This window comes from Lethenteron reissneri, chromosome 27 (genome assembly GCF_015708825.2).
Source record: "Lethenteron reissneri isolate LAM-NWPU_2019-01 chromosome 27, ASM1570882v1, whole genome shotgun sequence".
In the NCBI taxonomy this organism is placed as follows: Eukaryota; Metazoa; Chordata; class Hyperoartia; order Petromyzontiformes; family Petromyzontidae; genus Lethenteron; species Lethenteron reissneri.
The window spans coordinates 5,841,086-5,867,339 of NC_083805.1; the positions used below are offsets into that span (position 1 = coordinate 5,841,086).

Consider the following 26,254-nt stretch of genomic DNA (forward strand, 5'->3'; position numbering starts at 1 on the left):
AAACTTGCTGATCAGATTTGAAGTCAGGTCAACGGGTTAGCAGAGCAGTGCGTAAAGCAACATGCCACTGCTTCCCCCACCACCACAGCTTCACTTTGGTACATATAATTCCAACTCCTAATTCTTGTGTTTTTTTTTACTTCACGTACTTAACCAGGACAGCCAGGCTGAGACCTCAGGCTTTTCTTTTCAGGAGGGTCCCGCATTGGATTTTTATTTTATTTTAAGATGTTTTCAGCAAATTAATGAGTTGTTAAGGATGTGGGAGGAAGCCATAGCACACCCGGAAAAACACACACACACATGCAAGGGGGCAACGCTATATCCCCGTACACATGGAACGATATGGTGATTATTCCACTTGCTGTATTGCCTTCTCCTGTCGAGCCAGACCATGGTGCTGCATTCATCACGGGAGTGTATAGCCGCTACCGCCCTGCTATAAAAACGCGTTTTACATTAACAATGGCCCTTGTACACAGGCACTATTATAAAATTGTCCTATAACACACATAATAGTATTAAACGTTGGTAATATAAACGATGCCGTTGCATATGTGTGATTAAAATGATACAATTTTCAGGAATCTGTTCATATTTGTGTAGTAATATAAATTAGAAACGCCCCGTCGTACAATGATTAACGATAGCTATACGCCTCAATGAAATTACACAATTTACCTCCAACTAGTTAATACAATTACTGATAGTCTAGTTCTGCTCTTAAATTATTGATCAAAGGGTTAATTGCCAAGCTAATCTGTATGAAAAGAAAAGTTAGTGAAACCGGGTCTCAATACAATTAATTGGATTATTTAATGTCGTACATGGGTTGTTCATCTATGCCAAAAAAAATCCGCAAAAAACAAATACCTATAATGCTGCACACAAGTTATCCCGAACAATGAAAATGCGCAATACTGCGTTATTTCATTGACTTTTTACACATGTTTTGGCTCGTATACTTTTAATAACACAAAAACAGCATTTATAAGGAATTTAAATTGCAAACAGATCCGAACATGATTAGCTGAGACCAGCAGGATCAAGTGGTGTGATTGATGTTTGTGTCCATGATTCCTCATTGGCTGACATCCGCAACTCAGGGATTCCCAGGGCTTGTGTGCCAGGACTTCATGCAGACGAAGATGACCAGCGTCACACTTTGGATGCCAGCCAGTAAGAAAAAGTAGAAGTCCAAGTGGCAGTGATTTATGCTACCTGTGTGTCGTGATAAATTGCACAGTATCACAAATGAATTAATAACAATACAATAAACAATAAGTTACAGGCCTATATAGATCTACTGCTAGATTAAGGATCTCTCCCACACCGTGTCAGTTATGGGTGTTGTTTGGTCAGACTTCAGCATGCCGACTTGGTTAAGCGGAGGGGGCTCAGAACCAGCTCAGATTATATTTCGTCACTGATGTTATACACGTGGTCGGGAATTGAACTCAGGCCAGCCTGCTGATAGAGCAGGGTGCTAACGACCTTGCAACCGATGCCCAATTATCACGAAGCAAGATGATAAACAACACTAGCAGCTGCAGAATTTTAATCAGAACTACAAAAAAATGTCCAAATGCAAATTAGGTTTGTTTTATTTCTGATTGCTTAATTGTTTGGCTCAGTACAGTTTTATCAAAACTTAAATTGGCCCGCTACGGAGGTTTGCATTCATCGAAACGCTTTTTCATTTTAACCATGCAGGTTAATAACAATGCCCATTATTTGTATTATTTTGTTTCTCTTGGAAAACGTGAAACACGTTCCACGCTTCAACTTGTGAGATTTATTTTGCGAAAGATAAATTTATGCTATGACCAATCGATAGCCATCGCCTTGGTGATTTGTCCTTATTGTTGGTATGAAGAGGTGATGGCATATTTCCACGAATATTTCAATGAAAATGAATTACATTTGGCACTAGAGCCCTGTGTGTATTCATTTCCCCAATTAGACCAAATCTTAGCCTGAGGTGCACGTGGCGTAGCTTGGGATGTTATATCCACCCTGATAAAAATGTAGGCCATTCGCTACTGCAGTTCAGGGAGAATTCACACAAATTACAAAGACAGGCTATCACAATTCCACCCATAAACAGACCCTCGCCGGCTACACTATTTCCATATACAGTACGTGAAAGCATTGAGCTCTATTAAAGTTGGTTAGCACACTGCGCCGTTAACCGGGCGACCTGAGTTCAAATCACTCACCTCCGATTTGCACCCACGATTGGCACGGTTGGCTATGTACGGTGCGAAAGAAATTCAACGCGCAAATGTACTCCGCTTGACAGTCATGTCCCCCCCCACCAACCTGTTTCACTAACTCGCACTGACCAGCGAGCGAGGTCAAGGACGATATAACAGCACCCACGATTGACGCGGCATTCTGATGCTGTCATCCAGCAGTGGGCTGACAAAGGGCTCCACGTCATTTGCAATGTGCTCCATCAGCAAGCAGCCGGTCACAAAAAAAGCATCGCTGCACAGAATCTAGCGCCTGGCAGCAAGTCAACGTTCAGCAACCTGCGATTGCTTGCTCACGCCAACGCCGATGGAATGACCTCCACTAGAGGGAGCTCTGGACAGCCCCTCAGAATAGGTAGCTGGCCCGCTCTGCCATCTTGGAAAAGATGGGAAGTAAAGACACTTTTGCCTCAGCGCACGCTACAAAGGCGTAGCTAAGATATTTTGCGCCCGGGGACGAACTATAAAATTGGCGCCCCCCGTTTAATCACATACCAAAATGTAATTACATGACATGTAGGCTGTGTGTGGCGGGATATATAAACTTTTAGGTTGAGGTGTAGATTTGTGCAGTAGTTTCAGGCTGCCGCGCCCGCCGCAATAAGTTATGTAACGTTGTAAGCCTCATTTTGGTGCCCCTTTACCTCGGCGCCCGGGGACATATGTACCCCCCTACCCCCCCCCCCCCCCTAGCTACGCCTCTGGCACGCTACCTGTCGACCGACTGCCGGGCACCCGTTTGCACTGCTCGGTGGACAGAGAGGTGTTGCCAATTTTTTCCACTGCCACTCTGGGAGATCGAACCGGCCACCTCCGATCGCAAGCGCAGTGTTGCAAAACCATTTACAGCACAACAGCATCGCATACAGTTCGTCACAATGCTGATTAATTCATAATGTGTCTGGGTGGACTTGGGCCCGGGGTTATAATGGCGGTGCAGAGATCGCAACAGCCTCCGCATGTTCTCGCAGACATCCAAGGGGCCGTCCATAAATGACGTCACGCGATTTTGGACGATTTTGACCCCCCCCCCCCTTTGTCACACGGCGTCACAAAAAGTCAGACCCCTCCCTCAAATTTGACGGCACAAAGCTCTGCCCCTCCCTAAAAAAAATGCTTCAAATCGCTTTAAACTATTGTCATTGTAGTGCCTATTTAATGTGGCGCTGCACTCTGATGTTGTAGGAGAAAACATTTATTTAAAAGTATATTTAATTAAGTAGAACGTGTTGTCTATATCTATTTAAAGTTGCGCATTTTTACGTGACGTCACATTTCTCAAACCCCCCCCCTCTCGTCACACATCGGCACAAATGTCTGACCACCCCCCCCCCCCCTAGGTGCGTGACGTCATTTACGGACGGCCCCTAAGCTAATCTATCTGAATAAAACTACCCTCCCTCGTGCCGTATAACAGCTGGTGCCCAGATTCGACCACGAGTGCCGCATATGAAGATTCATACTAAAACAAGTCGATGCATGTTTATGGAGGACCCATTTGCAGACTTTTCAGACAACCTATGGGTATGATTACATGACGTTATTATTACTGTTATCATTGAGAAATGCAACTGTTCCCCGCAGGAATGTGAAACAAGTTAGGACTTAATATCCCATATCTCCCAAAAGTAGGTCACGTTGCCCTGTAGTCAAATGAAAATTGCAGTGTTACACCGGTGTAGGGAATTACACTACCACTAAGCTGCTGTCTCACATGGAAAAGAATGCTTTCAGTGCCATTAGTGTAACATCACGAATGAATAAATGTAAGAACTCGGCGACCGTAAGTGCCATCGTCTTTGTAGTACCAAACATCTGAAGCGTTGAGCTCCTTAACAACTTTTGCTGTCTTGCATGACAACTTAAATGTGCGATGATGCCTAAGTAGTGAGGCCAAGGTGGAAAAATAATAGACATTTCTGAGAATCAGAATTGCCACACTGAGCTTTTCGAGAACACAAACAGGACGTATAATCATGTCTTACAGGTATAATTGAACAACAGTTGTTAATGTCATTTCCATTAGCTCACTTGTGGTAATGCAGGTCATGTGTGCTGTTGCATTAATTCAATTCATTTGTCAGCCAAGCCTGATTAAAGCAACATTGCAAACACCAGTTTAGACCATGTTATAGGGAGGAACGGTAATTAATTTATACATTTAGAGAGCCGTTGATCAATATACATTGTGCTTATTCCCAGAGAGAGAGAGTTAGGTGATATAAATTAAGCATTAACTCATGTTTTAAAAGAATTCCTCACACTAAATAATCGGCACGTGCATTAGCACTGTCCCAATACTAATAATGATTTCCTAAGTGGACACATCAGTGGATGTCATGTGTTTTAACTCTACCTTTATACAATGTGGAACAAACTGAAAATGCATTGCACTTTAGCTGATTATTTAAAAATAACGGTTAATGCTAGATTGCAAGGTAAGAGCACGCCAATGCCAATTGTTGTTTAATATTCATGACTGGGTAAGTGAAAAGAGTATTGGTCCGGCTTGACTAGTTTGTACGACGCTATTGTCAGACATATTCTGAAAAGAGAGCACTTCGAAAATGACTGATTGCAAGCTGGAATTTTGGCAAATTAAGTGAAAGACCAAATCTAATACGACGCTTGTCGGGAGTCTTCGGTGGCCGAGCTGGGATCCTGCCTTAATCTCGGGTGGCTGTAGGGTTTTCTGTAGCTGCATTTGTTGTGAACTCAGTGGTGCTGACTCTGTACTCTGAGCAATAAGCCACCAGGCCACCAATCTCAGCGCCAGCATACAACATTAATAACCTCGCCGTTTTCAGTACGCTGAATTTAATCTGGATGCATTTAAAAGAAACCAAAAAAAAGGGTACATTGGCATTGGACAGTATGTTATACAAAGATAAATTCAACATCTTAAGATTTGAACATGAAAAGCAGAGGTTCACCCTGACTTGTACAACAAATCAAGTGGAGTAATACAAGGAGGACATCTCGACTCATCGTTTTGTAACTGCCCTTGTGCTATCATACTCCATCATGTCACGCTGTGACAATTACTTTTAAACTAAACTAGTACTGCCCTCGCATTTGCACGGGAACCCGGCTCAACACTATGGGATGCGGGTGACGTCATCATGTAGATGTGCATGATGATGTCACCACCACGGACTTGCCCGCCGATGTGCCAGCCAGACAGCAAAACTTTTTAAAATAATATGTCACGATGGTATACAATTATTATTTTTATTATTTTCTTAACATATTGTATACCCATTCTATATTCTCCTGGCCAAAGGTCCGCATGAACTAATTATCGAATTGCTACATTCACAAAAAAAGTATAATCATACATCCATCTATTCCAGTGTTTTAATTCTGAGTGATTGCTACCACTAAATCACTTTGTTCCTACCAAGCCCTTCGTACAATATTTTCTGAACGACTGTCATAGGGAAAAGGCGAGTGTGTCCAAACAGCATGTGGTGACCTTAGAACAATACAGCCACTCTCCATTGTTATGGACTTTCATATCAGTAACATAATTACTCTCGAGCAAGTTTCTCAGAAAAGCTATTTCATTTTACACACCTTAATGACCTTCCACCCATCAACCTTTCTTTGCTTAAACCCACACAGCTCGAAGTCTGCCTTAAAAAAAAAGACGAAACTGTGCCCGTGCTTGTCAAATCACAAAAGTCATCGCAACTTACCAGAGTCCCTGTGGCTGTCCATCCAGCCAATGGACGGCAGCGACACCAAGCTGAGAAGGCCAGAGCCCATGAACGAGCCGATCCCAGAGAAGAAGAAGAACAGCCCCATCACGGCACTCTGCATGTGCTTCGGAGCCGCGGAATACGCAAATTCCAAACCTAGAGCCGTCCACCGATGCCACCGTGAAACAAAGAGAGTGCAATCAGGGGGCGTAGACGTGCAGGCACAAAGCCCCTTCGTCACTCCACTGCTGGACGAGGTCTCCCACACGCCGTGCGCGCCTTGGGGGTTATTTGACCACATACTTCACCACGCCGGTCAATGCAGGTCGGTGGAGGCGGGGCGAGCATAGATGTGGCAAGCGTAGTAAGAGTGCCAGGCGATGGTGGCACATGCTTTGTAATCCAAGCACTGTGGATGTGAGGATTGGGTGGGATCAAACAGATGTTGTGAAACTCCCTTGCCGTGAACGTCGAAGTGCCATAGCCTGAGTTGCCAGGGGAGTACGGTATACCAAATGTGGACTCCACTTGTTCCATCTGTATGGGATAGCGTGTAACCCCCTCGCGTTGTGTGGGTTTTCTCCGGGTGCTCCAGTTTCCTCCCACATGTTTACACTTCATTAATTGACTGAAAACATCTTAATATATATAGAGGACTCCAAAGCTTGGGAAATTGTTGGCGCAGGCTCACCAGCCTGGCTGCTTTCTTGCCTTTGATTGCTCACACCTCTGAGTTGTTCTCTCTCTTCGAGAGTGAGCAAATACCGTTACAAGTTTAAATTATGATCACAACAATGCATTTTTTGCTGCGCTGCCCACTGCTGTACACAACGTAGCTCTGCAGTAGCCTATAGCCCCTGTTCGATGCATGGCAGTCACCCATGAAAGCAATATCCAGGCTCAATCGTGCTTAGATTCTGATATCTGACAAGATGGGGTGCATTCCGGGTGATTTGGTAGGACTAAGATCGTAATTATAGATTAGAGTAGAAACGAAAACAATTCCCTAAATTGCCGCGTAGAAAACAAAAACACATCACCAGCCCACTGCATGTAAGTAAGTTATTGCTGTCATCACTTTCATGTTTTGAGTCTAAGTGCGAAAGTGATTCTTCAGTCAAATTTATGCAGAGACCACGTGACAAGTACGAGGCTTGAGAAAGGTTCTGAATGTTACGGTGACATGCGTAAAGATGACGAGTGGTAATGTGATGGTAATTAAAGCGACTAAAGCCATGCACCTCTTGATGGTGACATCTTTAGTCATGGTAGAAAGAGTTCACGTTACCGAGTAATGCGATGTTAATTGGTGACGTTTCAATGAATTGCAAAGTTTCCACGGTATCTTATTCATGAAACTGTAAAAACGAGATTCGAAGCTTTCGTGACTGCAGGAATTACTCTTTGGTTCTTTTGGTAAAAGTCACGTATAAAATAAAATAATAATAGAATACGACCTTTCGATTGCAACACAAGCAACCGTCATCAGGTCAGAATGAATGAGAAAAAAACATAGTAAACTTAGAAACACAATGCAACACAACACAGAGAGCCGGACAACACAACAGCCAACACCCCACATGGCTGACCACGCTCCTCCAAAGAATGACATTCCTTGTAATCATATTTACAGCGCCCTTTGCCAATTCACTGCTGGATCAATGGGGTTGCTTGACCATACTTCACCATGCTAGTCAATGCAGGTTTGTTGAATGGGAGGGGGGGACGGGGGGGGGATATCATTTGCCACTGACCTTAGCCCATTGCCAGTAAACAAACTCGTAGCAGAGTGCACTCACCACTGTGCTCCACCCTTGGACGCTACATAAATCCAAATTGCTTTGTAAATCGTTCCAAGGGCATATCACACAAAAAACACAGGACACGTTGACCATATACTGTCGGAAGAGCAGATTGTAAACAAATTAACGACGTCCGACCTGGTCGTTTAGAGGTCGAGCAAGCGGCCTGCAATTGGAAGGTGTCAAATTATTGTCCTGATTGGAGTGTTGACTCCGCCCATCATCAGTGCCACTCTGTGGAGAAGGGGGGGGGTGGAAGTCAACAGCGGTCGTCCTGTGGACCCGCCATAGGAATGTGGAATATCCACCACCAGCTCGGGGACTGTAAACTGGGTATGAGCAGCGCAGAGACCGGCGATTCTTAACCTTCACTGCAGCCTTGCACCCCTTTGCTTCCCATTTGTTACAAAGATGTATAACGCTAATGCATAGGTTTTGATGACACACCCTCGGCGGGGGTTTGCGCGTGCACCCCAGGTTAAGGACCACTGACCTAAACGCTCACTTGAGCGGAACATCACGGTGTTGACTTCACTTAACGCCGCCGATGGACCTTCCACCAGATGCCGCACGTACCCCCAATACTGGTGAGCAGCTCGCTGAGTCCCACCAACAGGAACTGGGGCAGCTGCCACCAGACGGTCAGACTGGCCGCCTCGTACTCGGAGTGACCGATACACTGCGTCACCACTTCTCTGCGATACACACGGTTTAGCCTCTCCGACTCCAACAGACCTGTGTGCGTGCACAGCAAAAGCACGCCGTTGGATGGTTACATGAAAGTGAAGGTGCAGCCCTGCAACATGCCTTTGCTCATGCTACTGCTGGCAGAAGGGCATTCTCTGGAGCAGTGGTTCTTAACCTGGGGTTTACGCATTGCCTGGGTGGGTGCGAGATGCCCTTTCTGGGGGTGGGAGACATGGCCAGATCTTTTTTAGAAGGTAAATAATCGAAACACAAATTAAGCACGGGCACGTAAGCACAGCTTAATTGGTTTCATCAAACCTATGTACTTATTACCATTATACTTTTTTTTTTACAATTGAGAACCAAAGGGGTGCAAGACTGCAGCAACGGTTAAGAACCACTTCTTTCGAGGAAGCTATAAGAACGCCCCTCTCTAGGAGGGCATTTTTAGCCTACTCTTCCACGCCGGCCAAGACACATCTGGTCGAACACCATGTGAGACTAGGCTCTAAGAAAAGCTGTCTTGGGTGTGGACCAATCGATTTCAAGGACAGTGCATACATTTTCAGAGTTGTATTTCGATTTAAAGCTTTCGTGACTGCAGGGATTCATCTTCTTGGTTCTTTCGGAAAAGTCACGTAGTAGGGAAGTAATAAAATAATAAAAATAAAACATAACAAAACAATTCTCACGACGTTTCGGCCACAACGCAAGCAGCCGTCCTCAGGTGAAGAACATGTCTGTCGATATGACTCTGTCTGAGGACGGCTGCTTGCGTTGTGGCCGAAACGTCGTGAGAATTGTTTTATTATGTTTTATTTTTATTATTTTACTTCCCTACTACGTGACTTTACCGAAAGAACCAAGAAGATTTCAGAGTTGTGTTTCTTGTTTGCATTCCGACCGCAAGGTATTGTGATCAATGCTAACATGACTCCTTGTTAAAAAAAGGTGGGAGAACCCACGTTTTACCCCACTGCACGCGACCTGCCAATCAACGAACTTTGGTGCTATCCATTAATCCTGCCTGGCGGCGGGAAGGCAAGGACGTTCAACGGACTCGCCGCTTGTTTCGGCCGGCACGCCGCGAGATTGAACCGGCAACTTCCGCATTGCATCTCGAGTTTGCTCGGCAATGCACTCGAGCAGCATGCGGTGTAAAGTCACACGAGAAGAACACTGCTCGAAAACCGCATTCGAATCCAATACCGGTCACCGTTACATATCATATTATTAGGTTGTTTCGGTAAAGTCACGTAGGTAAAAAAATTTAAATTAATAAAAGTAAAATTTTAAAAAAATCACGACGTTTCGGAGGCAACACAAGCCTCCGTCTTCAGGTGGAACCGTCACAGCCACGACAGCTGTATCAAGTAAATGAGAGATCACAAGAAATACCACCCCGTATATATAATGGTTGAGGGGGGAAGGGCCAGGAACGGCACAATTTTTATTAATATGGTAAGGTGAGGCTTAAGACTAAGAATAGACTGCATAACAAAGGACTGAGCCTTTGTTATGGAGAGGTGCGGTTTGTAACTAACATCTAGCATACATAACAAAAGTGTGAAAAAAGAAAGCAAGTTACATATCAGTCGACGTGAATCGTTCAAACTTCTGCACTTAAATGCCAGCGTAGTGATTGGTGTTTAAAAACGTTAGTCTTCCTATTCCACGATGATGCATCATATCTCATATCTCACAATTATGCTCAAAAGATCATATGTTGTCGTTATATCTTGATTATGTCTTTTGCATGTGTTTTGGCAAAGACTGTCCTTGAAACATGCATTATGGCAGGTGAGGGTTTCAAACAAAGAGATTGGATCTATAATAGGTCTGAATATAGCATTCGCAATCAATTCGATGGTTTAAAGTTCAACTATAATCACACATTGTGTATATGCAGCACACATCTTCTGACTAGCAATGCGGATCTGACACCACTCTGCAAAGGAACGCAATTGAGAGGTGCTGTTAATATCCAAAATTAGCCACCCTCAGCATGTAACATGGACCCTCAATTACCTGCAAAAGATGTTCTTTAAATTAGCACTATACGGTACTCTTGAGCATTCCGGCACAATCGCAAGTAAACTGGTAAGTCAATAAGTAAACAAATATAAATCAATTTTACCAGCGGTCCCTGCGCTACACTAATGAATCTGCCTCCCCGCTTTTGTTGTTGTTGCAGCGCGGCACGAGTGTACCATTGTGCACGGTTTTTCGGGAGGGTGTAAGGGGCTTCAGCACAGACCTGCAGCCACAGCAGAACTGAGGCTAAAGATCATGCCAACAGCCATACGGAGGACAGGAGCGGGGCGAAATCCCCGGCGTGCGAGCCACACAAACACCACGCGGTCCGCCACTGGGATGAGCACCAGCAGCAGCAGCGCGTCAAACAGCGTGAACCACGCGGTGGGGAACTGTGAAAGAAAAAAACGCACCAACTTATTGTAAGTATTTTGCACGGATATTGAACTTTTTTGCGAGTGGAAGGACAACACAGCTGAATACAAAAATTAGGTCGAGAGAAATGGGTTTTTGATCCAGATTTGAAAGCGCGTATCTCAAAGTGGCTTTCTAATATCGGAAGAGCGTTTCAGACGGCCGCAGAAGTGCACCTGGAAGCGCACCCGAAAGCGTGCGATGCAGTGACTCTCTTGTTGATACCTGTGTGCATTGAGTGGGCCTACTATACCTTACTTTGCACAATGTGGAGTGATACGTATTCCTCGAGGGTGGGTGATAAGCCCCTCTACTATAAATATTTTATTTTACTAGGTAAGGCCCACTGAGCGATATAGCTCTTTTTCAGAAGCGACCTGGCCACAAATGATAGCTCAACGAAATGGCTTATCATGACGTGGACATTTATAGCAGCCGAATACTCTAAACACGTTTCTAAATGTGGAGGGGGAAAGACCAGAGGACTCGGAGAAAAATCCACTCGACCACGGGGAGAACACGCAAACTCCAAATAAACAGCAGGTGTCAGGGCCAGGATCGAACCCATGCCCTCCTGTATACCAGGCGAGGTAGTTAACATCTCGCCACCATGGCACATCTGGGTGCAAGTTGATCTTTTAAACACGAGGGTATAGGGACTTCACAGCCACTCTTATAGTCAGGTCAGGTGAGGACTGGATCGTGACCAGGATGTTTTGTGACGGCCATCGGGCAACGTGGAGTTGTGTGTATAACCCCTCATTCTGGAAGCAGTGTCTGTCGGGACACCGTTGATCGCTTTTGTGAACGCAAAAACAAAACGTAAACGCAGTGAAAAGACGAAATAATGTGTTGCAGAAATGCACAGCCGCAATGGTACAATATGAGAATAGCAGAGAAACTAATTTATAGTATAATTATGTTACATACTGTAATGGACATCTTTTGACCAAGAAGGTCATGTTAATTAGTACAGAATACGTGCTTGACGAAGATGTCAGACACGCAGTGAATAACAAATAGAATGGAACACAAACTAAAGAGTGTGCAAAGAAGCATGGAGAGAGATGCACGCTTGGATTTACATCTACAAATTAGAACACGTGGGTTAGAGAACACACACAGGTTAAAGATATTAAAACCGTGAAGAAAAAGTTTTTGGGTTTTGGCAGGACACGTCAGTAGAAGGGATGATGGCCGGTGGGCACGAACACAAAACAATCATCTTCACTGACCTGCATCCGTTCCTCCCTGAAGACAACCCATCTCTTCTCCCTTGTCTGTCCTACTGCTACTCCCTGCCCCGGCCCCCCAGCTACGGTCAGGCCTACCCCAACAATTATCACTACCCCCAACCCCTGTCACTACCCCTATCACTACCCATATCACTACCCCAACCCCTGTCACTACCCCTATCACTACCCCAACCACTATCACTATCACTACCCCACCGATTATCACTACCCCTATCAGGATCACTACCCCTATCACTACCGCAACCCCTCGTTAACCACTCCCACCTGTCCTGTCACCGTAGCTACGCCACGACTTTTAATAACCCCACTCTTTATTTTTAACCACCATCGTCTGATGTACATTTTTATAATTATCGTAAAGTGCCTTGGACTAAGGCGATGTGTAAAGCTATACAAGACGAGATGGAGCAGCAACTAAGGTACAGAATGCATCCGAGAGTTCGTCCGCTGATGAGATGGAGCAATTGAATCAGCTCGTGTGCATGTGCTAGGTGAATTCTTACATCACACGGTCGTAAGAGATGATGGCAGTTTGGGGAGGCCTTCATTCGGCAGTGTATTGACCATGACTAATGATATTGTCAAGGTATGCTCAAGCAAAGTTTATATGCATATCTTTAATTGTACACAAACCCTTGATATGTACATTGAACTTCTTTCGCACCGTACGCAGCCAACCATGATCGTGGTGTATGCCAACAGTTACAGACTTATGATGTACCGTCCGCTTTGTGCTGCTAACATCCCATGTTTGTGAATAGTATGCAGCCGTCAGTTATATTCCGGAAAAATAATTCACTAGATTCTGTTCAGTCTGCATGCCAAAACTTGCATTTGGATTCAAACACAGTAAAGTCTGACTCTCACATTTATTGAGGCAAATTAAACACTTGGATTTCTGGAATATCAAAGCCACTTCGAATGACACACATAGAATGCACAGATGTGCGTCGCCTGTCAAAAGGCAAATGTAATTATCGTGACATTCATATGGGTACGTAGACCCAACACTTATTTTGTCGTGGTACCTAGCTGCCTTGCATTGAGCTGACATTTCTTAAATAATTACTCTTTGGTTCTTTCGGTAAAGTCACGTAGAAAGAAAATAAAATAAATAATAGAATACGACGTTTCAATTGCAACACAAGCAACCGTCATCAGGTGTGAATGAATGCAAGCTCGGAGAGAGACACATATACAGAGAGAGACAACACAGACACGGAGAGAGACGCATACACAGAGAGAGAGACACAGAGAGAGACAAACACACAGAGAGAGACACACAGAAAGACACACAGAGAAACAACGCCTCTGTGACGAGGCATTTATATAGAGAGAGAGGGGGAGTTGGAGCAGAGAAATTAGCATGTCAACGAGAGCGGCAGGGGGACAGAAATTGGAGGTTTTGACAAACATAGTAAAATTATTTAGAGAATGGCAGGGGGAGAGAACTTGGAAGTTTGAGAAAACAAAGCTAGTAAACTTAGAAATATAATGCAATGCAACACAGAGAGTCGGCTAATACAACAGTTAACACTTTACCTGGTTGATTACGTTCTTGCAAAGAGTGCTAAATTTGAAGTTGAGTGTGAGTCGTGTGGAAATCCTAAATCTTAAATAATTGTTAGTGCTCTTATGTTTCTCCACTCCTGCCAACTTAGCAGCGAGCAACCTACCAGCGCATACTTTTAATCCTCGACCACACTTACTAAGAATAATTCCATATTAGAGCTGGAATTCTTAGTTAATTCATTACATCCATTAATTCGATTAATGCATTCCATTAATTAACTCTATTAATTAACTACAAATATTATTGACATTTTTTGTAGATTATTGGCACCCCTTTAAAACTGGTGGCCGCCCCCAACATCCTGCCCCCGATGTCACCAAGCCCTGCCTATCACCTCCCGTTCAGCGGCACATTGCAGAAAGGGATGTGAGACTTTTTCGGGTCAATCCGATTATAGCTGTGCAATTGAACCGGTAATTGGTAAGGGTAATTTATCACTTAAAACAGAAATAGTGGGCCAACGTGACTCGCAAACGTACGCGTAGGGTTGCGGCGAGGAGTTATACGTGCACAAAATCTTCAAGGTGGGCACTCCAAATGCCTTGCGTGGATACTGCTAATGAGGCCAATGTGCTCATTTGGCCCGACCGCGTGCCTGTATAAAATGACAAACAGGGCGAACCATTTATAGATATCCCACTGCTGTCGAATGACGCTCTTTTTTTAATACTGAAAAAGCAATGGCTTCAATTACTCACGGCAAAGGATGACGGTGGCGTGGATGGATATTCACGGATCGGTTTTCTCTGTAATTTATTTGTATTATTTAAGTGGGGTATCTACATATGGATCACGTCCTAATTGTTATATACAAAAACACGTGTATCTGAATAGCTCTCTTCATACGCTACAGCAATTTTACTGGAGCAGTTACACCTGATGAAGGAGGCTTGTGTTGCTTCCGAAACGTCGTGATTTAATTTATGTTAAGTTTTTTACCTACGTGACTTTACCGAAAAAACCAAAGAGTACGTTATGTAACACCATATTTTTCGTGAAGGTATTAAAGTACTGAAAATACTGCAGGGGAATAAACACGTTAATGCTTAGAAAAGTCCAAGCCGTATCTCAGATTTGCTAAAATTATTAGAGCCAAGTAATTTATTTGTGACAATCTCGACGAAAATTAAAATTCCATCGTGCCGAGCTGCATAAAATGAACTTTTTTAACTATCAATACAAAAGGCCACACTATGCAACCTCAGACGTCCATCACCTGACGGTGTTTAATTGAATGTCACATTGCTTAAATGTAACGTTAAAGAATCCTCTCAGTTATCAGGAATAATGAATTGAGGCCCTTTAAGGGAGTGACAGGAGATCTCAGCAGACGGGAACAAAGTCGCCCATCCACAGGTTCAAATTAAAAACACGATCTCCGGCTTCATCCCGTTTAATCACATTGGTGTTACGTGTCCTTGGGTTTATACGCGACTTGTTACCAATTAACTCATCACCAATACACACTCCTCGTCTCGCAGGGCCTATAGATGCACACTGGCTTGAGTTATGCACGCACACCTGTTCCATTAGTCTGTACTGTCCAATAAGTCACGTTAACTCAATCCCTGACCGAGGCACTTGTCAACGTCTTGGCATGTCAGTGTTTCCTCCGCAGAGAGAATGTGAAGCAGACAGCCAATTTGGCAGCTGCGTCGTGCCGTACTGCCACAGTCAGGGCGAGATCTATAATTAGGAAGCCAGAGGACATTGCTCCACACGAAGGTTTTTACAACAACAATTGCAAAGATTCCAACTTTGTACGGCACATATTTACATTTTTTACAAAAAATGTATCTTTAAGTCTAACACGAAATATACATTTGAATATCTGCCGATGGAGATGCACGCAAATTCCTGGTATTATGAGACGGGTAAATATTCCATCATTAACATATATCATAATATTATTCACTTTCATATGTTTTTCTGTTAATCTGTGCACTTTGGCACTTTATGACACAAAGGAAGAAATTGAAGGCAAACGTGTTTTCAGAACTTCATCGTGTTGGGTTAATTTTAAATAATTCGTTTACATTTAGCTCATACACGTACTCAAAACATATTTTCTGGGATTTTTTCAGGCGTCTGTAGTGTAAATGAATTTAATTCATGATAATACATTCACAGACTTGATATAATGCATTACATATTTAGCTTCATCTGTTATTCATATGCCTGGGGAGTGTTTTTTTACCTTCATCTGAAGCTCTGTAATGACCCCAATGTGGTTTCACCCCCCCCCCCCCCCAACATTTTCTTTAACCATCAATATAAATTTCAGCTTGGTCTCAATTCATATTCTGTTGAGCATTTTTTTATGCTATCCTTTTTGTGTTTTTCTTTTCCCAATCTATTCCAATTGTGCTAACGGTTTCGTGTCATGAAATGAAGGATCCAAATCTGCCATAATAGTGGGACCCCCCCCCCCCACCCCACCCCCCATGCGATTGAGAATGACTGCAGAAGAGATGTTTCACAGGGCTTCTGAAGAAAATGATTTGTGTTGTTTTTTCCCCCTTTACACCAGGTGGAGAACCTACGACTCCTGTGGGCCTAGCGTGGCCCACGACTTGCTTTCACATGGTTTCCGGCCCACATAAGGTCGACCACGGTGGCCAAATGTTAACTTCCTCCCCTGGTATACAGGAGGTCGTTCGTTCGATGCCGACCCTGACGCCTGCTGTATATTTGGGGTTTGAGTGTTCTCCCCGTGGTGGCGTGGAATTTTTCTTCAGGTCCTCCGGTTTTTCCCTCCACATTTAGAATCAACATGTATTTAGAGTATTTGGCTGCTATAAATTTCCACACAATAAGCTACTTCGTTAAGATATCATTTTTGGCCATGTCGCTTCTGAAAAAGAGCTATACAGTATAGTTCAGTGGGCTTTACTTGGTAAAAGAGAAAATATTAAAAGTGAAATAGTTAAAAACGGCTCGCAAATTATCTTTTGTCCATTACTGCAAACAACTCAACTGGCTGTGTGTCTACTTGGGAACTGCAGCCCCGTTCATCAGCATGTTCATGAGAAGCAGGCACAGGAATCGCATGAGTGCGGTAAAGGTGAACCAAAATAATTTTGATAATTTTTATTGAATAAAAATAAAGTGTGTTTGTTCATGTTTGGTTGACCGCCAAAGGTACAATAATTAAAAGTCCTAGTCGGCCCTCAGCAAGGGAAATGTGCCCCAGCCCTGCAATACACAGTAAGCGTTTCACTTACAATACCCGACTATGAGATTGGCATATTACGGTCAAACAGTTTTTTTTTTCTCAGGAGGTAACATTTTGCCAAATTAAGTGTAAAGCCAGATTTATAATGAATGTTTTTTTTAACAGTCACTGATCAAAGAGCTGAGACCATCAACTTGCCTCATTTGAGAACCCGGTCTAATCATGGGGCGCAATTAATTCATGTGTGGTTATTCAGTTTTAGTGGTTATTCAGTTTTAGTGGTTATTCAGTTTTAGTGGTTATTCAGTTTTAGTGGTTATTCAGTTTTAGTAGTTATTCAGTTTTAGTGGAGGCAACATTCCTTCATAACAACACAGTAGTTTAATTGTGACCTGCAAATTATATTATATTATTTATTAATAGATAAAACTGTAAGCCATGCAAACAATTCAAATCTACTGTATGTTATAATCAATGTGTATTGTTCCCCTGAAAAAAGGAAACATTTTTGTTGGTTAAAATATTCAGACAGTTTAAAATATTACACACATGTGACCACTTCCCTATATATTTAACGAGATGGGAAATGTTGTCACATCTGTGCCAGTTTATACAAATATTCGTGCGGGACAAGACAATCGTGAAATATACATGTTCCAGTTCCTTTATGTGATTTTAAAAAGTGCTGTCATGATGTCTCAAGAATTGAGTGCCAAATCTTTATAAGTCGTAAAAAAAACGTCATATAAATCTGGTTACTTGTCTGCAGATGCCCTATGAATATTTGAAACCAAGCCAAATACTGTTGCATTACACACAATTCAGGAATATTTGCCGGCAGTATAGTTACCAGAATGTAACTTCTCCATATGCTAGAGTGAGGCCTTAGCGCATAAAGTATTATATAAATCACGATGCGCTTCCTGTTACTGAGAATACGCATTAGATAAAACGCGTCATGCGATTAAACCGCCCATGCCCCCTGCCGGCCCTCCTTCTTCCCCAATAATCCATTATTATTTAGAATTTTCAGTCGGATTATTTAACGATTTGAACATAGCCAACCGTGCTAATCGGAGGTGCCGATCGAACCACAACCACTCGATCGAACCAACGACCTGAGAGATTGGCAAACCCAGTGTGCTAACTATTAGACGAGAGCAGAATCTAACGAGGAGTGGTAGAGGGGATGTAAATCTGCCCAGCAGTAAAACTCTTCTTGTTGGCACCACCAAAGCCACACCCAATTTAGTGGCAGCGCCATGAACAACATCGGCTTGTAAATAGCCAGCCGTCTAATAAATTATTAGACGGATTGTATTTTTTAGTTGGGAACTTTTGGCAAAACCTTCTCGTTCGCCGATCATTTTCCCCTGAAGCAGCTGTCGACACCGCGATTGGCGAAATGTGACCCAAGCCTCACACCGTATTTCTCAGTCATGGAGTAAAATAATCACGTACCGCTGTTATGAATGAAATACAGTGCATAATTCTAAATGTATGCGCTGTTAAGAAATAAATAAAATATCTTACCATACGTCGTAATTACTTATTTGATCAAATACATGTTTGTCTGTGCCTGCCATTCTATGCCACATCGGTCTGTACTGGTGTATTCATTGTAATCTTTACCTCCGGCATGCCAAGTCGTGCTGCTAATATTGTAAAAGAATATACTGTTCTCATGTTATACGTTTATTTTCCCCATACTATACTTTAAAATTACTGATATTATATGTACAACATACACCTGCTTTAATAAAAATTGTCATTTATCCTGTGCATTTTGGAGATTGTATCCACATGAGTACAAGTTGTTATTTTGGCATTGGTGTTTCAAACACCCTATCTAATGCACACAGCAAACACCCGTTAAAATCCAACCGATAAGAGAACACAAGAACACTTGGATAGAGCTTGTCATGGCTTCTTCACAATTGTCTGTGGCATTGATTACTTTTTTTTGTTAGCCTATGCCACTCAAAAAAGTAAAAAAAAAATCTATACTCTAATCAACTGAAAACAGTTTTATTACTACAGCCACACTTAGAGAGCTTTTCAGAAAGTGATTTGCCCGACACCCCGCTGATGTTTCTGAGTTAGACGTGAGTGTGAGCCGTTTCAGTTGATTGTCGGCTATATGTGCTTGATTAAGCTTCCCCCTATCTGGCAAGGCAATTTCCTCTCAAATTGCACCGTTGCAAGATGCTGTTAAAACGTATCCAGTGCACTTCTTGATGCACTGCCGTTGCTCTGAGCAAAGCGAGAGAAATTACTGCAAACATTTTCTGTTCACCTTCAGAAATTGAAGATCCTCCCCCACCCCCCCCCCCCCCCCCGATTTAAACTTGAATTACTTCGCTAGAGCATCGTACATATGCACCCGCACCTACCACGTATGATGGTGAACTAGAGCAGTTGCCAGAAGAGGTGGTATTGAAGATTTTTGGGATCTGCAAATGAAGGCTCTGGAGCTGGTATGTTGTCTGCATCTGAGTAAAAGAACATGGGAGGTTACGGAGACAATATACGTGAAAAAAAACTGCTTTGGAAATATTACAATATAAAGCCACAACCTTGATAATTGTTTTTTTTTTACCCTTTAATCTGGCAACAAAACTGACACCTTTTTTACAAGGAGTCATGTTTGCATAGACCACAATACCTGCAGTCGGAATGCAAACAAAAAACATAACTCGCATGGGTTGGACCAGATGACGCGTCATCTGGTCCAACCCATGTGAGACTAGGCTCTAAGGAAAGCTGTCTCGGGTGTGGACCAATCAACTTCAAGGACAGTGCATACATTATCAGAGTAATATTTTTTGTTTGCATTATGACTGCAAGTATTGTGGTCTATGCAAACATGACTCCTCGTAAAAAAAAGGTGTCAGTTTTGTTGCCAGATAAAAGGGTAAAAAAAACAATTATCATATTTTTTACTGGCAAATGAGGTACCAATGGAGCCACAACCTTCTTCAATAAATCGTTATTACTAAACAGTTACAACGTTGGCGGTTCAGTGAACCTGCACTGATGCCACTGCTAGTGGAAGGGCCTCCACAAAAGAGACATCCGGAGAGCCCCCTAGAGAAGGTATTTGGCCTACTCTTCCACAATGGTCAGACATCTCGGAAGGCGTGGGAATAGTCAACACTTTATATCGAACTACTGGGCGGACAGAGGTGAGGTCATTTGAGACACTTGCTCATTGCCTACACTTTTGCGGGGGGAGATCGAACCGGTGACCATTGGTTTGTAAGTCCAGTATGCTAACGATCACACCAATGCAACATCCTGATTAATATCGTATGGTAAATCAATCATATTTGCATTGATCAGTGATTTAACAATGACACTAACAATCAAAAATAAAGACTGAGATGAACAGTTTACTCATGCCCAACTGAATGTTTATGTCATTATAAAACGTTAATTCTACGTTGAATTTCCATCATTTGTTCAGATAACGTAAATACACATTCTCCTGTGTATTGCCTAATTGTGATTATAAAAAGATCCCTTTCGCATTGGTAAGCATGTTGGAACGTATTTTTTCGGTTATCTTCGAGGAAATGTTTTTGCCTCTGTAGCGTGAAATAACAAAATCAAATGTTGAATGATGACATTCGCAATGACAACTCTGTTGTGCGTGGGCCATGCAGTGTGCGACATTGTGAGACGCACCTGAAAGTACACCATCCAATAGGGTATCATGGCTGTGAACACCAGAATTATACGACCCAGGCTCTTGACATCGTTCTCAGACACATCGGGTACATCTTCAATTGAATTATTCCTCTGATCCCTTGCATGATAAGACATGGAAAGTAAGACAAAATACACGCATACATACATACATAATATATACTTACATATGCAATTCAGTCTTGATTTACAATTGAAAAGCATACAATTCTCAAACCTGAACTGCAGTACTGTATTGCCGTATAACACATTCCTGCGGAGGGAGCTGGTAGGAACGTTGGGTTGCTCGGTCAATGGCCAGGGTCAACGGCGGCGTGGTGTATTCCGCAAATATGCCCGACTGTGAGGGCGGGCACAAGCCGGCGTGAGTAGGTTAAACGTTGAGTTTTATAAGGGCACCACGGGGTGACCAGCCCCTCCCCAACCAGCCCCACCCTCCCCACCCAGCCCCTCCCCACCCTCCCCACCTAGCCCCTCCCCACCCTCCCCTCCCCACCCAGCCCCACCCTCCCCGCCCAGCCCCTCCCTGCACGATGGATGGACCGACACAATAATCCCCTGTGGGTTGGTGTAACCAGGAGGTTCCTACCAGTATAATCAATGACTCGGTATGTTTCCTGATTCCTACACGAGGTAATTACTCGTGGGATTTAATTACAAACCCTTATTTCGCTAAACGAACTGATATAATGAGCATTATCTAAAACTCCAACCCACGTTGCACTATGGCTATTGGGCAGATTGTACCGGGCGTTCTGGAAGAATCTTTGTCCATAGAAAAATCTATCCAATTTCAACAAAAGTTCAACCATGACCTATTTAGCTCTGCCGACACCATTCGCCACTTGTATCATACACGTCTTACATTGTACAGACCACTCTCGTTAAGATACTCTTTCTGGCACTTTCCAAAAGCATGCACCCTTTATACAGAGGAAGTAACAAAAAAGCATTCGCGTTGATATACAGTACCAAGTAATTCTGTTCAATTGCTTGATAAAACTAATATTTTTATTTTCTTAACAAAACTTATAACTTTGTTACCAGCACATCATTTAACTAATTTATTTTCGCATAGTATGGTCCGAGACAAAAACCAACCCGAAGAATAGTGTTAATAAGTCAATGATCTCTTCTCAAAAATAAGCATCGAGGCGGTGCTGGGCCCTTCCGTTAACAGCACTGAGCCAGTGGTGCGAACTCAACGTGTCTATGGCAAGGGCGAGTACATCCAAAGGCCTTCCCCACAAAAGTCGAAATTATTTCAGTCACCCCGGTGGGATGATGAGCGAAGTCAACTGCCAAACCACGCTTTTTTTTTAACCAACAACCTTCCTATCGTGAGCCACTCGCTCCCACGCTGAGACACCGTTGGATCAGCTGTCTCGAAGTAAATGCCGAGGCACTCACGGATTCAAATCAGACCGATTTGAATGTTCATTTACAGTGATGTATGTAAAAGTCGGCATTTAACCTTGTGATGGTAATGCAGCTGTAAACACAATTTATTGACCAGGCTCTCTTATCCTTAATTCAAAACTGGATTAACTGGTCTGGAATAAATGTTTTACAAATTCGCCACTACTCAAATTTTCCTGGCAGTGATGATCATCTTCATCATCACCAGCCATTATCAATCCACTGCTGGATCAAGGTCTTCCCAGGCCAACAAAAGAACACTGTTTAAATTGCAACAAATAACCTTTAACGAGAATTTGTTTATATTTTTTTATTGAGGCTAGGTCGTGCGAACTTGATGAAACAGACGACGGGAGCTGGATTCCAATACTGAGCATTGGCATGAGACGAAGCAGACATAGAAGTGTTGTGACCTGCCCCGTGGTGATCGAACAGAGTGTGGACGAGGCTTAAAGTCAGTCTGGTAAGACCGAGTCCTCAACATGCGTGGGTGGAGGAATCAAAGAGTGAAGTTTACTGGATTAGGGCTGAATGATTTGGGGGAAATATCTAATTGCGCTTTTTCTGACAGATATTGTGATTGAGATTTGAGTTGCGATAAAACAAAATTAAGTCAAGCTTCACTTCAATATTCACTGTGTAATAGATTTAAAACATGTGATGGAGCATTACCACATGATACCATCAAAATATGAACTGCTCTATATATTCTAATGCAAGGATGAGAACTTAAAATATATGAATGGCTTCCAACGTGTATTATTAAAATGTTTTCATTGAAATAGAACAATCAAACATAGAACAATTGTTAAGTTAAATAAATAAAGTTATAATAATATAAATAATAAAACAATTCCAATAAGAAGTAATAGGACTTTTAAAATCGCAAAAAATCACAGCCTTTGCGATTTGCTAATCGCATTGGTTCAAATTGCGATTTGAAATCGATTAATCGTTCAGCCCTACACTGGATCATCAGTAGCTAAGGCGGTAAGCGTTAGAAGAGTGATAAGGAGGTGAGTGAGTAACCGCCAGTTAAGGGGTGGCTGAAGTGAATCGGTGAGTGCTGGATCATCAATCAAATTGTAAAACGGCTGTCAGGTGTACGCGTGTTGAACTTCGTGCGCACCGTACGAAGCCAACCGTGCTCATCGGAGATGCAGCAGGCGGGCGGGAGGGGGGAGAGGACTTAAGAACTAAACACAAAAAGCAATTCTAGAGAAATGAGTTTTACCTGTGAACATCAGAAGAGCGTCGTCGCCTTCTGCTAAAGCAGGAGAGGCACATCAGCTTGCAGATGTAAGGTACGGCGCTGGGATGGGGCTGTGTGGTGATGTACTTTGGGCTGCAGGCAACAAATATGAGCAAGGAGAGGCAGAGCGCTCCAATGGCCATGTTGTAGCCAATCAAAAAACTAACGTTCTGTTGGATGTAACCGATAAGACCCAGAGACACGATCGCCCCCACGTTGATGCACCAGTAGAACAAGTTGAAGTAACGCTGCAAGGTCTCGGCGCCTCTGTCTCTGATCTACACGCAGCAGCACACAAACACAACAACAACAACACCGAGTGTCTTACAACTCCGGAAAATACGGTACGACTCAAGGTTGTCTGATCAGGCACTCTTCTTATCCGCCAACGCACACGAAGCATCGACCCCACCCCGAGACTCAACTAAACCTTTTCGAGATGCGCGCTACGCCGAGACGCGTTTTTTTTTTGTTATTTTACAAACACAAATACGCGACACATTCCGTCATCCGTCGATATAAAAAAAACACTTTCCCCTTCTCCACGAAAAAAACAAACAACCCGACCAAACCAACCAAACAAACAACAACAGACGCACGCAAAAAAAAAATTCCCATCGATATAACAACACCACCACCACCGGCAACACCAACCACACCTGATCTGCCCCGAACGACGTTATGTTGGCTTTGACGGATGCCACCCCCAGGGCCATGATCACCACGCCCGCGTAGATCACCGCGCTGCAGTAGGGCGCCGGCAACTCGGGACATCCCGGCCGCCACCCGCCGTCGGCACACGACGCGTTCACGATGGGGGCCCCGTCGCGCGCGCCGCAGATGGCCCTCCTGGACCCGTGCGCGCTCAGCAGGGGGAACGAGATGGCACCGATGAGATAGACCACGAGGCTGACCACCACGGTTCTCAGGCGGCCCAGGTATGCGTCCGCCAGCCAGCCGCCCAGCGGGGAGGCCAGGTAGGTGATGCCCATGAGGATGAAGAGGTTCTGAGCGGCTTGCACTCCGTCCCAGTCCATGGAGTCGTTGAGGAAGAGCACCAGGTTGCCCGTGATGGCGAAGAAAGCGATGCGTTCCAGGGTCTCGGCGCAGAGGAGAGCGGCGCACGCGATCCTCCTGCCCTCGAAGCCGCTCTCCAGCGGATGCTGCCTGCGGGTCAACAGCGGTGTCTGCTCGTTCGATCTCATGGCCATGACGGTGCCCTACGACGCTGACTCGAGGGCCTCGGGCTGAACGTGGAACCGGCAGCGATGGGTTAAAAGTGGATCGACTCGTAGCTGTCCCTGCTTCGTGGATACGTGATGGACAGATGGATGTATGATGACCTTAAATCAGTTCACGGTGGTGTGATCCTCCTGCATGTTGTGGCGACGCGTAGACACGAGCTAGTGAGTGTGTGCGAACTTTCGTGACAAACGCGACGATTTTAAAAAATATATAATTAAAACTTCCCTCGACCACGCATTGTGTGTCCCACTTTTGGTTCTGCTTTTGTGAAGCTGTCGTGGGTTGCTTTGGTAGGCGGCGGAAAATCCCCCGGCTATGGAAACAGCAGCCTGTTGCTGTATAAATAAAATACCGGATCGACGAGAATAAACGTACGGTCGATGGAACGGGTGTCTTGTCGTATGCCACTTCAAGTTCGTGTCTCAGATTGGAGTCGGTGGGGCATTTGTGCGGCGTTAACTCGTCCCAAACAACAGCGCACACAACACGAACACTCGGTACGGTAACAGCTTGGATGTTTTTGTCTTGCCACAACTTCCTCCGCTGATGCACTTTGGAGTCGTTAAACTGGTTCGACTGTAAAAACCAAACCATGCCCCACCCCCTTTTTGCGCAGAGCAGTAGTCGCCGCTTGACATCTTGCTTTCGCAATTATTGAGTGGCGTCTCCTTCCTTCTTGGCTTTGTTTTCTTACTATTCTTGGTTCTTTCGGCAAAATCACGTAGAAGGGAAATAATAAAATAATAAAATACAACATAATAAAATAATTGTCACGACGTTTCGGCCACAACGCAAGCAGCCGTCCTGCGTTGTGGCCGAAACGTCGTGAGAATAATTTTATTATGTTTCATTTTTATTATTTTATTATTTCCCTTCTACGTGATTTTACCGAAAGAACCAAGAAGATGAATCCCTGCAGTCACGAAAGCTTTAAATCGAAACATAGAAATGTATTATTTTTATTATTTCCCTTCTACGTGACTTTACCGAAAGAACCAAGAAGATGAATCCCTGCAGTCACGAAAACTTTAAATCGAAATTTTATGTTTTCTTTTTATTATTTTATTATTTCCCTTCTACGTGACTTTACCGAAAGAACCAAGAAGATGAATCCCTGCAGTCACGAAAACTTTAAATCGAAATTTTATGTTTTCTTGTTATTATTTTATTATTTCCCTTCTACGTGACTTTACCGAAAAATAATAAAATAATATTTCAATATTTTTTATTATGTTTTATTTTTATTATTTTATTATTTCCCTTCTACGTGACTTTACCGAAAGAACCAAGAAGATGAATCCCTGCAGTCACGAAAGAAGCTTTAAATCGAAATGTTTTCTTATTTTTGAGAAAGTCGCGAGACGTCTCGCATCGCGGCCGCAACGTGTAGCAAAAGACAAAAAAAACACCCACGCGTTCAATCAGTTGATCTCCATGCGAATGAGTCATCCTTTGGCCAAGCGTAGTTCTATTCTACTACTGTATGGTCAAAAGGCATGACTCTTCCCGTGATGAACAACAACTCAGAACGTCGTATTCACGTCCACATCTACGGCTTCTGTGTACGTGTTACGGTGTTATTGACATGTTTGTTGAGTTTTTTTTAAGTCGTCTACAGCGTGGACCAGATGTCTTGTGATCCCCAATAAATTGACGTCATCACATGGTTTTCACTTCGCATATTAATTTCCGTTTTGAAAAAAAAGTTACGTTTTGCAGAATTAAATGGGGGT

At 43.5% G+C, this 26,254-nt stretch overlaps 1 protein-coding gene across 2 annotated transcripts; it reads right to left on the minus strand.

The window, feature by feature from the left end:
* Positions 1-154: 154 nt before the first annotated feature.
* On the minus strand, positions 155-25,095 carry LOC133348428 (solute carrier family 15 member 4-like). Of its 2 annotated transcripts, XM_061561221.1 has the most exons (8): positions 23,936-25,091; positions 23,259-23,554; positions 20,585-20,705; positions 19,291-19,389; positions 10,703-10,871; positions 8,335-8,493; positions 5,954-6,112; positions 155-1,221 (listed from the first exon to the last, which is right to left on the minus strand). In XM_061561221.1, exons 1-8 carry the CDS (start codon positions 24,485-24,487, stop codon positions 1,103-1,105), a joined length of 1,674 nt encoding a protein of 557 aa, XP_061417205.1. In that variant the 5' UTR covers positions 24,488-25,091; the 3' UTR covers positions 155-1,102. The 2 variants fall into 2 exon arrangements, with proteins under 2 accessions (XP_061417205.1, XP_061417206.1); XM_061561222.1 differs by lacking the exon at positions 155-1,221 and having other exon boundaries at positions 5,951-6,112; positions 8,252-8,493; positions 23,936-25,095.
* Between the last annotated feature and the right edge of the window lie 1,159 nt (positions 25,096-26,254).

Excerpts from the sequence above, each read along its gene's own strand:
- LOC133348428 (XM_061561221.1), bottom strand. The coding sequence starts at position 24,487 with ATGGCCATGAGATCGAACGAGCAGACACCGCTGTTGACCCGCAGGCAG. Across the intron at positions 10,872-19,290 it reads CTAGTTCACCATCATACGTG|TTCCCCACCGCGTGGTTCAC; the intron begins GTAGGTGCGGGT and ends TTTCTTTCACAG. Across the intron at positions 1,222-5,953 it reads GGACAGCCACAGGGACTCTG|GTAGCATAAATCACTGCCAC; the intron begins GTAAGTTGCGAT and ends CACGACACACAG.